This window comes from Toxoplasma gondii, chromosome VIIa, assembly GCF_000006565.2.
Source record: "Toxoplasma gondii ME49 chromosome VIIa, whole genome shotgun sequence".
Taxonomy (NCBI): Eukaryota; Apicomplexa; class Conoidasida; order Eucoccidiorida; family Sarcocystidae; genus Toxoplasma; species Toxoplasma gondii.
In genome coordinates, this window is record NC_031474.1 from 3,993,879 (window position 1) to 4,005,967 (window position 12,089).

The 12,089-nt window shown below is 55.3% G+C and overlaps 1 protein-coding gene across 1 annotated transcript; it reads left to right on the forward strand.

The window, feature by feature from the left end:
* Window positions 1–203: 203 nt before the first annotated feature.
* TGME49_201150 (heavy metal translocating P-type ATPase subfamily protein) lies at window positions 204–11,682 on the forward strand. The gene is made up of 14 exons (XM_018779161.1): window positions 204–570; window positions 1,038–1,293; window positions 1,995–3,166; window positions 3,462–4,931; window positions 5,174–5,496; window positions 5,778–5,977; window positions 6,395–6,535; window positions 6,658–7,263; window positions 7,617–8,101; window positions 8,277–8,346; window positions 8,829–9,050; window positions 9,158–9,299; window positions 9,622–9,834; window positions 10,420–11,682. Exons 1-14 carry the CDS (start codon window positions 313–315, stop codon window positions 10,757–10,759), a joined length of 5,898 nt encoding a protein of 1,965 aa, XP_018637447.1. The 5' UTR covers window positions 204–312; the 3' UTR covers window positions 10,760–11,682.
* The last annotated feature ends 407 nt before the right edge of the window (window positions 11,683–12,089 follow it).

Consider the following 12,089-nt stretch of genomic DNA (forward strand, 5'->3'; position numbering starts at 1 on the left):
AACGCCTACGTGCGAACTGAACACGGTGCATCTAAAACCCCCTTGTGTTGGGGTTGGACGCCTACATCCCGTCTCCGCGCGCTACTGAAGCTCAACTTCGCGTCGCTGTGTGCGCGAAGTTGAGTTGCCTGCTGTTCCTGTCTAGCAAAGTTTCCAAGTAGAGACTCTTGTCGTCAACTGCTTGTCCTCCCCCATGAATTTCATCTCACTCCAGAAAATTCCGCACTCCGAAGCTTCAAGAAACCGATTTTCATGCCGCAGTCTCGGTAGTTTCAGCTTGTCCCCGTACCTCGTTCTCCGGAACAAATAAAAATGGATGAGCCCCCGACAGGAGAACCCTCGACTTCTGCGTGTGTCCCTTTCCCCGCCGCATCTAGTCCCCAGTCTCCTCCCTTCAACGTATGGGAATTCAGAGTAGGAGGAATGCGGTGCGGGAATTGCGCCAGGAATATCGAAAGCAAAGTGAAACAAACCTTCACGTCCGAGATTCTCGCCGTTGATGTCGATGTTCGGGCGGGACGCGTCAAAGTTTCCACTTCGGGTGCCTGCTGTCGAAGACCCTCTGCTGCAGTAAGGCATTGAAAGCTGAACGTCAAATGTCCCAGCACCCGAAAGAAACTTCGGCTCTGCATATTTATATTCGTAGGGACAGTCGCACAGACACCGGCGTATCATTACCGTGCAACGATGTGCAGCAGGGTAAAGACAGCTGTAGAAATAAATCAATATGTATACGTGTATGCGAACGCATCTGTAAGGTGCTGTGGACGCGCTTTGTCTCTTCGATTTGCCACTCCCAACATGCATTCCTGCCTAGACGCCCTGGCAACCACGAGCAAGTGGTACGGTCTCTGAAAACCGTGGCACACTGGGTGTGTTGTCTCTCTTTTTTGTTTCCGGTTGATGCCTCTTATTTGCGTGTGTCTCTCCCCGTGCCTTTCTTCTCGATGTCTCGTATGACGCGTATTCGTTGCTTCTCGCATGTTCTTTCTGGTGTCACTCGCCGTTTCCCTTCCTTTTTGTCTCTTCCCTTTCAGCGCGGTATCGTAACGCAAGCGCAGATTGCCGCCGTGATCGAAAGTCTCGGACTAGACGTGTCGCTCGTGAACGAAGCTGCCCCAACCAACAACTCTTCGTCGTCTGCGACGTCGGCGGATGTTTCGGCCTCTCCCTCGTCTTGCGCCGCAGCGGACGAGACGGCCATGCCAGTGCAGCGCGGCGCAGATGCCACGTACGGAGGCCAAGAAGCGCGTTCCACGGCGCAGCTCCACTATGCCGAACTCCAGGTCGAAGGTGAGACAAACCTGTCACCAGACGTTTTCAACTCAGCTCAGGTACTCCTGCTGATCGTGACCAGTCGTTCCTGTCCGAATCGTCTTCAGTAACAAGGGAGCACAAAGCTGAATGGAGGTGCCGCTGCACTCCGAGGATCAGAGGCAAAGTGACTCCATCCTTGCTAGCTGGTTCGACTTCACCGCGGTTTGCTCCTCGATGCCGCGTCTGCATGCCCTCCAGTTATTTTTCATTCGCAGCTGAGACACGAAGCCTTTACATCTAGAAAAAAATAAATGTGTGTAGGTGCGCACACGCCAGCATGAATGTGCTGCTGTAAATGCGTCTGTAGGTCCGTTCTTGAAGGCGGCTAGGTCAGCTGCAGCTTCTCGAGAGCATGTTTAGCTCCGTTCGGGCTTCCCGTCCGATCGTGTTCGTGTGAACTGACGAGGAATGGGCGTCGCTTTCTGCGTGCTTCCCCGTCCCGGGGTACGCGGTCCACGCAGCTCACATCGGCGTCCGTCTCTCCAGCTAAAGCAGTGTGCCGTGGATTTTGAATCGAACCGCCAGCTCAATACTTTAGGATTCACCACTAAACGTGTTCAACCGATTCCTCTGCCCCGACCGAGATGAAACTGTGGCACATGTTTCCCTTGACGAGCGGTGTGATTGAGGGTCGTTTGCATGCGAACGAGTCTGTGAGACCTTTTTTCTTTTTCCAGGGATGTCCTGCGCGTCTTGCGCGAGACACATCGAAAAACACGTTCAGAAGCTGCCTGGTGTGACGTCGATCACCGTCAATCTGATCCTAGACTCAGCGACGGTTGAATATCGAGCGTCGTGCGACCCTTCGTTCCCGTCACCTACTGTGACAGTCGAGGAGATTCGCCGCCAAATAGAAGATTTGGGCTACCGCGCAAGTGTCACTCTCGACCGCCTCCGTGATCACCCCGCCACGGCGTCTACTTGGCCACCGAATCAGGCCCCGCCGTCCGGCGCTCACGGAGACGCGGTCGCGGGAGGGGACAGGAGAGATCGGGAGACACAGCGGCTTGGCTCCTTGTCTGCTGCTGCCACATGCGCCCCCCAGGCAGCGACACTGCACCTGTGTCTTCTCCCTCCGCTTCCTTCTCGCGGGATGTTGTCTTGTCCGCGTCGTCCAGACTTGCAAACGTTCTCTCCGTCTCCACGCGACGCGTCGCTTGCCTCTTCCTCGCTTCTCAGCACCCACACGCAGCCTCTCCTTCACTCTGCCTCAACACAGACCGAGACCCATGGGGTGTCGTCCTTCCCGCGCCAGGCTTCTTGCGCGCGCGCAGTGTCTCTGACACAGTGTCCCTCCTCGACTTCGTTGTCTTCGGACCCGTCGTGTTCCTCTGACACTTCGGAGCGCGTAGCCGCCTTCGTCAGTTGGTTAGAGAAGCAGTCAGGTGTTGCCTCCGTCACTGCGGCGCCCGACGGCGGCGCGCCGGAGCGTGCAAGACGCAGGACGCAGGTTTTCGTTTCTTCGCTGCGAAGCGCGGCATGCACAGGTCAGCCTGGTGCCGCTATTCTGTCGCGCGCGACCTGCCACCCGGCTCCCCTCGCTTCCACCGCTCCTCGAGCTCCCTACGAATTGAGTGTGGAGCGACGCGAGCTTCAGCTCTCTCTCCCGGGGATCAAGGTGACCTACTTCCCCGACCAAGTTGGGGCGCGGGAGATTCTCGAGCGAGCCCGCGAGGCCGGGTGGAATGTCGAGTGGGACGCGACAGCCAAACAGAAATTCGGCGACCTCCAGCAGGCGGCGAAAGTAGAAAGCGTACTGTTCAGACAGTTCGTCTCTGCGCTCCTGCCGTCCATCATCATATTCGCGATGATGATGGTCATCCCCGTGGACGCCTTCCCCAAATGGATGGTAAGCGGGAGACCGAGGGAAAGGAGAGGGAGACGGGAGGGTGACGCAGCCAGCGGGCGTCACCTGGAACTTTCGCTCTCAGCTGGGTGGAGGTGGGGCATCGCGTAGGCTGAACAGAAACCTATTTCTTCTGGAACATATTCCATTCCATAGCAAGTGTCTTGTTTCGCTTGATTAGGTTTACGTAAAACAAAAGGAGTGTCCGCAGGTAAAGTAGGTTCTTTGCAAGGGCGTCGCAGGGGCTTTCTACGGTTCAAAGTTTAGGGTCCTCATTGAGGTAAATGTTTGCCTGCAGAACCTTCGACTTATCCCTGGGATCTCGCTGCGCCTGCTTTTCGTCCTACTCCTGGCGACAGCTGTCATGTACGGACCGGGCTGGCGCTTCCACCGCGCTGCGTATGAGGCGACACGCCACCGGATTGCGGACATGAACGTTTTGGTCTCCCTGGCGACAAACATCGCGTTTCTGTATTCGTTTATCGCTGTTCTCTTTACGATCTACGTCTCTGTCGCGGTGCCCCGCGGAGACGAGGTAGCCTCGTTCACTGCCGATTCGGCGCTCTCGTCCTTGAATCCTGGGCCTCCCTTCCTTTCCGCCTCCTCTCCCGAACCAGATTCCCCTCCGTGGGTGTCTTCGCCCTCGCCGGCTGCTGCTGTCCGTGGCGCTGCACTGAAAGCTTCTCCGTCTGTTTTCGAGCGCGTGACGGAAGAAGAAGGAATGGGGGGAGCACGGAAAGGGCCTGTTGACTCGGTTCGCGAGGTCGGTCTGTCACAGCGAGATGAAGTGAAGTGGAATGTCGTACCCCCGAGTTTGCCCTCTCCTTTGCGCCACTTCTTCCCCTTTCCCCGTTACCTCGCTGCTGTCTCCGATGAGTTCCGCAACGAAGCGACGGGCCTTCGCATGCGACCGGCACCTGCGAGTAAAGGCCAAGGAACAGACCCGCAGTCGAGTGCTTCACTCCTTCTGACTGGAGAAGAGTTCGCGGAACTCTACGCGTTTTCGGGGCGAGAACCAGACCTGTCGGTCGGCGCTTCGAAGCTGGACACTCCATTTTCTTCGTTGTCACCGAGGGGGCTTCCTCCCCGTTCTTCAGTCCCCTCGTCCGAGCCGACACCCCTGTCGAGCAGGAACCCACGATCGGCTGCATCTGTCTCTTCTGAGACGAGTTTGTCTGCTCCCTCCGATTCGCCGTTCGAAAACGCCGAACCCATGGATCCACCCACGTTTTTCGAAGTGTCTGCTGTGCTCATTTGCGTCCTGCTTCTCGGAAAACTTTTGGAAGGAAAGGCGAAGAGACGCGCGCTTGTCGCGCTGGACGAACTGTCTGCGGCTCAGCCGGAGTTTGCCATGGTGGTCCGGAAACAGTTGTCTTCCTTTCGGGCCTCACGAAATGGCTCCACAACCCACTGCGAGAAGGCGCCCAGGACGGGAGAAGAAGCTGCGAAGCTGCAGCTGGACCTCCATCGTAGAGAAGAAGCGGCGACCACCGAGGAGACAGAGCGAGACCAAATCGGGGCACTGGGGCCCCACCCGAATCAACGGAGCAGCGGAGATGGCGTGGGCAGAGACAGCGTCACCTCGGAGAAGGCTGCGAGTTGGCAAGACGCCGCGGATCGCCAAGGGGGAGCGCGACAGTGCAGCGCCCAAAGATCAGCGGCAGAATACTTTGACGAAATCATACCTGTTGAACTTCTCCAACTAGGCGACGTGGTTCGAGTGCCGCCGGGCGCCACCGTTCCAGCTGATGGAGAAAAGATCAATGAGGTACAGACACGGAATAATGTACACACGACCTGTTCAAACACAGATGTTTCTGTGAATACATTCATATATATACATATATATATATATATATATATGCATATGGTTATGTGGACTTGCCGTGATGTGGGTACCCGCGGTTGGATGGGCATACATTCCTTCCTGTTGGCGTCTGCCACACCGGCCATCAGAGTGTGGTGCGTTGCTTTTGGGGTGACGTTCCATGAACGTTTGTCCTTCTTCAGGAGGAGTCTCTCCTCAGCGAGGCGTTGCTGACAGGCGAGAGCATGCCTGTCTCCAAAATGAAGGGGGACACCGTTCTAGGCGGCTCCATGGTCGTTGGCGGTCACGGCGCGGCGCGTCGCCCTTCGTCTCCGGCACCAGGCGTCGGTCCAGTAGCGGAGCGGGGAGAAGACGCGACGAGAGCAGGACCAGAGGGAGCTTCTTTGCTTCTGGTTCGTGTCCAGAAGCTCGGGACTGCGAGTGTTCTGGGGCAGATCTTTCAGCTCGTGAAAGAAGCGCAGGGGACGAAGACGAAGACGCAGGAGTTCATTGACCGCGTTGCCGGGTACGGAGGTAGACGAGGATGAGCGGGCGAGACGTCTGGCCCTTCTAATGTTCGCGAGGCTGAAGAAGGAGTCACGTATGGCGGCAAAGGATGTGCACAGAGAGAAACAAGGAGCATGCATATGCGTTTTTTCGTGGTACTTGGTAGAAAGAGGGAAGGAGAAATGCGAACGAGGAAGCGCATGCTCGCCCGGGAGATGTCATGAGGAGCGTGACGCGAAGCATCGCAAACAACACATGTTTGACTCGTCTCGACCTTTGACCGTCTGTTCACATTCTCAGGTATTTCGTTCCCGGCGTCCTCCTCATATCCGCCGTTACAGTCGTCGTGTGGCTGGTCCTCCTCTTTGGAGGCATCGTCACTCCTTCCCTCTCACATTTCGACGACGAAACTCTTGAAGCCTTTCCCGTTGCTTCACGAATTCTCTTCGCGCTGCAGTTTGGCATTGGCGTCCTGTCTATTGCTTGTCCATGTGCCCTAGGTAGGCCGAGAGGGATGCCGTATGAGGGATGCCGTGTTCGAGCACCACCTGTTCCGGACTTTCGCAGGTTCCGCGGTCTCCTCACAATTTGTTTCAGCTTGCTGCGGCCCGACGAGTTCTCCCCTTTCTTCCACGCGTTTTTGCCTTTCCTCCGCCGACGCACATGTTTGGGCCTCCCGGCACACATTGCCTTGTCCTGTCCCTCTCGGCGAGTTCTTCTTTTCCTTGCATTCTGCTCCGCCTTGTTTTTTCTCTTTCCTCGCCGTCCTGCGTGGCCGATGTCCATTGTCTGGAGCCAACAGCGGTCGCAGTGAACGCGAGTGTCGGATCTCCTCTCGCTGCGTAGTGAGGAAACGTACAGCGGGCACTGGTTGGACTGCATGTTTCTCTTGTGCGTCGTCTGTTTGTGCTGCGTAGGTCTCGCCGCGCCGACGGCACTGATGGTGGGCACCGGCGTGGCTGCGCGTCTGGGCATTCTTGTCAAAAGTGGACAAGCCTTTGAATTCGCGACCAAGCTGAAGGCGCTTGTTCTCGACAAAACGGGAACAGTCACCAGTGGTGAGGCGATAGACTTGAGGCGTTGTTCTATAGGCACAGACGGCCAACGGAGATATACTCCCCGTGTTCCCTCTTTGCCAGACCTTCCCTTGGTTTCCTGCGATGAACCATATCATTTTCAGGCGTCTTCGAAGTGCAAGAAGTCGTTCTCCTCAGCTCTTCGTTCGCTCACATTGCCGCCCTTTCAAACGTTCCAGATTGGCGCTCAGTGCTGTCCCCCTCGTCTCTCGCTCCTCGTCTCTCCTCCCCCTCTCCTTCCTCTTCTTCCTTTTCCTCCTCTTCTCGGGGAGGTTGCGAGGACTTATGCGTTGCGGTAGACCGGAACGCAGATTCACCCTCTTCGCTGTTCCCTTCAGCTTCTACGCTGGGGCTGAGTGTGAGGGACCTGAGCAGCCGTGCGCTACCAGAGGGCGGCATCGCTTCAAGGAGCGGGGACGTTTCAAAGCTCTCTCGGGACTCCACGGAAGACGCTTCTGAGACGACGGCTGGCGTCGCACGAGGGCACAGGCTGGCGTCTACGTCGCCTCCGACTGAGAAAGAGGAAATGTCTCTGCATGCGACAGAGCAGACTTCTTCGGCGAATGCATCCACCACGTCGATGCAGAGCTATTCTGTCTCCTCGTTTCAGGAGATGCTCTCCGCGTTCGTGTGGATATTAGGTGTGGCAGAAAGAAACAGCGAGCATCCGGTTGCCGCTTCGCTGATGGACTTCGTTCGGTCTTGGAAGGGTGAGCGATGTTCTCTGAAAACGTCGAAAAGAGAGAAGTATAGCGCGGTCCCCCTGGGTTTCCAACTGTATTGTGTGTGCCACAGTATGGCGAAGCAGACACACCAGAGGCTCTCTGCCGCATCCTTTGTGGTCTCCTGGGATTTCGACAAGAATGCTCGCTAGCCTCTCGGTGACCACAAAATCAAGACAGACCCGGGTTTTCTCGCACGAAAACTTCGTGCTTTTGCCTGGGTTAGGTTTCCATAGAGTTGCCCCTCCCGTCGCTCTGTTTTCCTTCCGTCCATCGGCTGTCTTTTTGTGTCTAGACGACTTTTTCACTTACCTTTCAGTGGGTTTGTTTCTGCTTCGTAGACCTCCCTCCCCTCGCCAGCCCCTCCTCGTTCAAGGCTCTCCCTGGGCGAGGCATTTCGTGTCAGATAGGCAGAGACCTCGCTGTTGAAGTCACCTCCCTGACGAATGCCGAGTCCAGCCGAGCTCCACTCCGTTCGTTTGACTGTTCCTCTGTTGGTGCTCCGGCGGCCTCCGGCGCTTCCGATGGTGCCTCTCCTTCCTCGACTCCCGCCTCGCAGGCAGCTCCTCAAATGGGTTGTTGCTCCGGCACCCAACGGAGAGATACAAGAGAGGAGATTACGGGGGAGGGAGAGAAGGGGAAGCACAGAGGGACAACAGCAGCCGTGGGCAACAGACGAGGAGACATCGAGGGTGAAGACGCGGGCGAATGCACAAATCCTGCATGCACATGCAAACCCTGTCGCTGTCGGCTGGGAGGCTTCAACTGTGGGTGTCTCGACTCTCCCGCGGTGGCGAAAATGACACCTGACTTTTCAGCGTTGAAGGTACGGTCGGAGTAAGGGGGTATATGGAGGGTCAAAGTGTGTCACAGGCGACGGCGAACTGCGCTCAGACCTTGTCCAAACAAAGCAGCTGTCGTCGAAGCATAGACTAACCATTGTGCATTCACAGTATTGCCGTCCTTCTGGTGGTCCTGTGGAACTTGGCCTTTCCTCGCAGGCATGGGCAGAAAGCCAACAGCGCCTTGGAGCGACTGTCTCACTCGTGGTGGTTAACCAAGTCTGCCTAGGTAAGAGAATTCAGAAAGACAAAGGGTGGAAACGCTTCTCTGTCCTAATGCTCTGCGGTCCAGAATGGTGTCGGTGAAACCGACTCACCAGACAGGAGAGCACCTAGGAGGGTGGGCATAACTCCGATTATGTGAGATACAGGAGCGGGAACGCAAGCGACGGTGACCGAGAGCGGCAGTTCTTCTTTCTCTGCCCTGACGCGTGTTTGGGTCCTTCGACGTGCGTCTTGCCGCCTGCTCTCTGTGCTGAAATCTCTCTGCCAGTTCCCACCTTTCGTCTTTTGCCTTTTTGTAAAGAGACACAGTGACCGAGTTTCGGACCACAGTGACGCCTGGGGCCGTAAGCGGCGTTTCTGGTGACAGGCCAGTGGGGTTCTCTGTGTTTTTTCCTTCCGTTGTGCATGCTCCACGTCTTCTCTCCAGCTGCCTCAACCGCCTTTCCTCTCTCTCTTCCGTCACTGCGGTCGCTCCTCGCCCTTCAGGTGCAGTCGCGCTACGAGATGCCGTTAAGCCGGAAAGCCGAGAAGTAGTTTCTCTCCTACAGTCTCGCTTCGGACTCGAACTGTGGATGTGCACTGGCGACAGCATTCGCACGGCCCTGGCGACAGCGGACGAGGTGGGTCTTTCACGCTCTCGCGTTGTCGCTGAGGCTCTGCCCTCGACCAAGGTGGCGGTCCTCGAGAAGCTCCGAAAAGCGGATGAAGGTACGCCCGAGGAAGCGTAAGATGTCTCTGCGAGTGCCTTCAGTACTGTCGCGCTTTGCATTCCACCCTACGTGTTTCTTGTGAGATCGTCTTTTTGTGTGCCACAGGGCAAACACCCCGGCCCGTTGGCATGGCTGGGGATGGCCTCAACGATGCACCAGCTCTCGCGCATGCTGATCTGTCCATGGCTCTTGGGGCAGGGGCAGATCTTGCCCTCACAGCGGCGGACGTCGTCATTCTCAAGTCCAGGTAAAAACATGCATCCATCTATCTATATGTATAAAGAGAGAATCATGGTAGTTTGACACTCTTCGTGGTGTAACGTTGTGTAAATAAGAGGGGCGAAAGCGATAACGGATGAACAAACGGAGATGGGATGAGATGTGGAGGTGACGGGACGCGGGGCCTCGAGTGCTGTCAATCTGAATGCGCTGGACTTTTGGGTAGTCGTCAGACAGCTGCACATCGTTCGCATTTTCGACTCGTTGTGTGTGCTGTTATTCACATATATAGGGATCGAGACGCAGGCTCCTTACTCTCTTTCGTGTGTCTGTATGCGATGTCATCCCAGGATCTCAGATATCGTCGCGTTTCTCGAGCTCTCTCGAGCGGTCCTCTTCACCATTCGCTTGAGCATCTTGTGGGCATGTATCTTTAACGCTGCTGGCATCCCTCTCGCTGCTGGAGCTTTCTACAAATTCAAAGTCTTCGTCCCTCCCACTCTAGCAGGCGCAATGATGGCTCTCAGTTCAGTGCTTGTCATCTCCAATGCGCTCATGTTGAGGTCAGCATATTTTAACTATAAACAGCTGTGGGTTTTCTAGTCCGTGTTGTCGTGGTGTCCCACCTTCTTTGTACGGCTTCCCATCTCCTCCCATTCTCTCTTCTGTTTGTTGTCTATCGCTTTCTTCTCTCTGCACGGCTTTTGAGCGACATCCGTTATCGTCGGGACTCCGGTACCGGCAAGTTGTCCAAGGCGTCGAGAAAGGTTCCGGTGACGTCTGTCTCTATTGATTGCATTCTTTACTGTGAGGTGACAAAAGGACACCCCTTGGCATACTCGTTTAAAGCAAACCAAGCCTATCTCTGCAGCCTGCGTAGCAACGCGGTCTAGGATTCGTCTTTTTTCTGCTTGACTCTCTCGTCAGTGTGCCGTCCTTTCGCGATCGTTGTCCAGCCCTTCGGCCACCCAAGCTCTGCTGGGAGCATCCTTTCTTTCGAAGGAGTTCTTCGTTTTCCTTTTCTCTCACCAGACGGACCCGGTTTCACCTCGTTCTTTTTCTCGCGTGTTACCCCTCTGTTCTTCGTGCGTTGCGTCCCATTCCCAGTCTGCGCCGATTGCGGTTTCGCTCTCTGTGTTTACGTTCAGGCGCTTCCGGCCGTCTCTTCTTCCTCGATCGTCTTCCTCGTCTTCTTCGCATTGCCGTTTCCTCTCGGCTACTTCCTCGTCTCTGCCTCGCCCAGTCTTCTCCTCTATCCACTCTTGGTTTTCGGGGTCCCGAGGCCGTCGCGTCTACCCTGCCGGCGCCCATCCGCCCAGGGATTCTTTTCTGTGTGCGGCTGCTGCCGACTCCGCAGCGGGCGACACAAACCCGGCGACACTGTGCTCAGGAACCAGAACACGATTGGGGCTTGCAGCAGATTTCGCCTCTCTCAGAACCCAAGATTGCATGCATCCGCTTGTCAGTCGAGAACACGCAGACGCTTAACTGCAGATACAAGGTTGTTCTATTCAAGAAGGACGCCCCTGCGTAGCCAAGTCAAGAAGTGCAAACGCGCCCATCACTGCAACTACACTGGCTGTGCCTCTAATGGCTTAACGTATTTGGGTTTCATGTTGCGGTACACTGCGCACATGGAGACATTTAGGTGGTTTGGTGCCTGCCATCTCGGAGACGTTTGCGTCCTCGGTACGGGTTTGCGTATGCAACGACTTACACCACTGACATGCGCGTGTATAGCTATTTCTGCATGTGAGTGTGTGCGCATACGTGCGGGCGAAATGAACAGTCTGGCAGAGGAGGCCTGCATGCGTTTAATTGGTTTACTTTACTCAACACGGTCGGTAATCGAATCACGGTTTTGAAGCAGGATTCACACCGTGGCTTCAGACACACTCTGTTTCTCACGTGTGTGCACGGGAAACAGAGAGCAAGAGAGGGAGTTTTGCATCTTTTCCGTTTTTCAGCTATGCTTTTCAAATGCCTATGTCTACATATATATATATATATATATGTATATGTATGTATAGTTATGTGCAAAGCTGCATGTGTATCTGTATTAGCTGCGTGTGTGTATCTGCACGTGCTTGTATTCGTGTCTTTGCTGACACATTTGGTTTTTCAATGTGAGCGGGATGGTGGTGGTGATCTTTGTTTCCACCTCGCGCGCCAGCAGCGGAGGAGAGCCGCTGATTTTTGACTTCTTTTTGGCTCGACCACTGCACGCTTGTGATTTGCGTTTTGTGTCACGCTTTCTGTTGTTTTTGACCGGAAAGGGAATGAACTGCCAAATCCGCTCACCGTGCTTACATTTCTAGATCGTGAGGAGACGCGATATTTACCCGCCACAGTCTTTGCGGCTGATCCTCTGTTTTTCAGCCACTAAGCATTCCTTAACCCTTTTGTTCGGCTGGCAAAAGTACACGCAGATAACACACAAAGGGAGACAGACGTACACAACCTTCTCGGGAGGAACTTGCTCGAGGCAAGGGCGGCACGATAATTAGACGACACAGACGGTCACAAAGTCTACCAGTGTTCTTTCCTTAGCAGACCAACCAGACACTGCTTCTTTAGAGTCGAAAAACAATTCACCCGGATGCCGTCAATGAGGGAAGAAACAAAGAACAGCAGATACTATCATTGTGGGCTCTTTCAGGAACTAAAGCGTTTTGTACAGCTCTCTGTTCATCGTTCAGGTCTGCACGCTCATATTTATGTTTATGTGCAGGCGAGTGCTGCTCACCTCACAGTACGGCTGCAGCTGATGCTGTAGACGCACGCAAAAGCACAGAACAGGACGCAAAGGAGGCAGATG

What these genes read in the sequence shown, in the direction of transcription:
- TGME49_201150 (XM_018779161.1), top strand. Translation starts at nt 313, where the DNA reads ATGGATGAGCCCCCGACAGGAGAACCCTCGACTTCTGCGTGTGTCCCT. An exon ending in GTCGAAGACCCTCTGCTGCA is followed by an intron (nt 571 to 1,037) that starts GTAAGGCATTGA and finishes CTTCCCTTTCAG; the next exon opens with CGCGGTATCGTAACGCAAGC. An exon ending in GCTCCGAAAAGCGGATGAAG is followed by an intron (nt 9,051 to 9,157) that starts GTACGCCCGAGG and finishes TGTGTGCCACAG; the next exon opens with GGCAAACACCCCGGCCCGTT.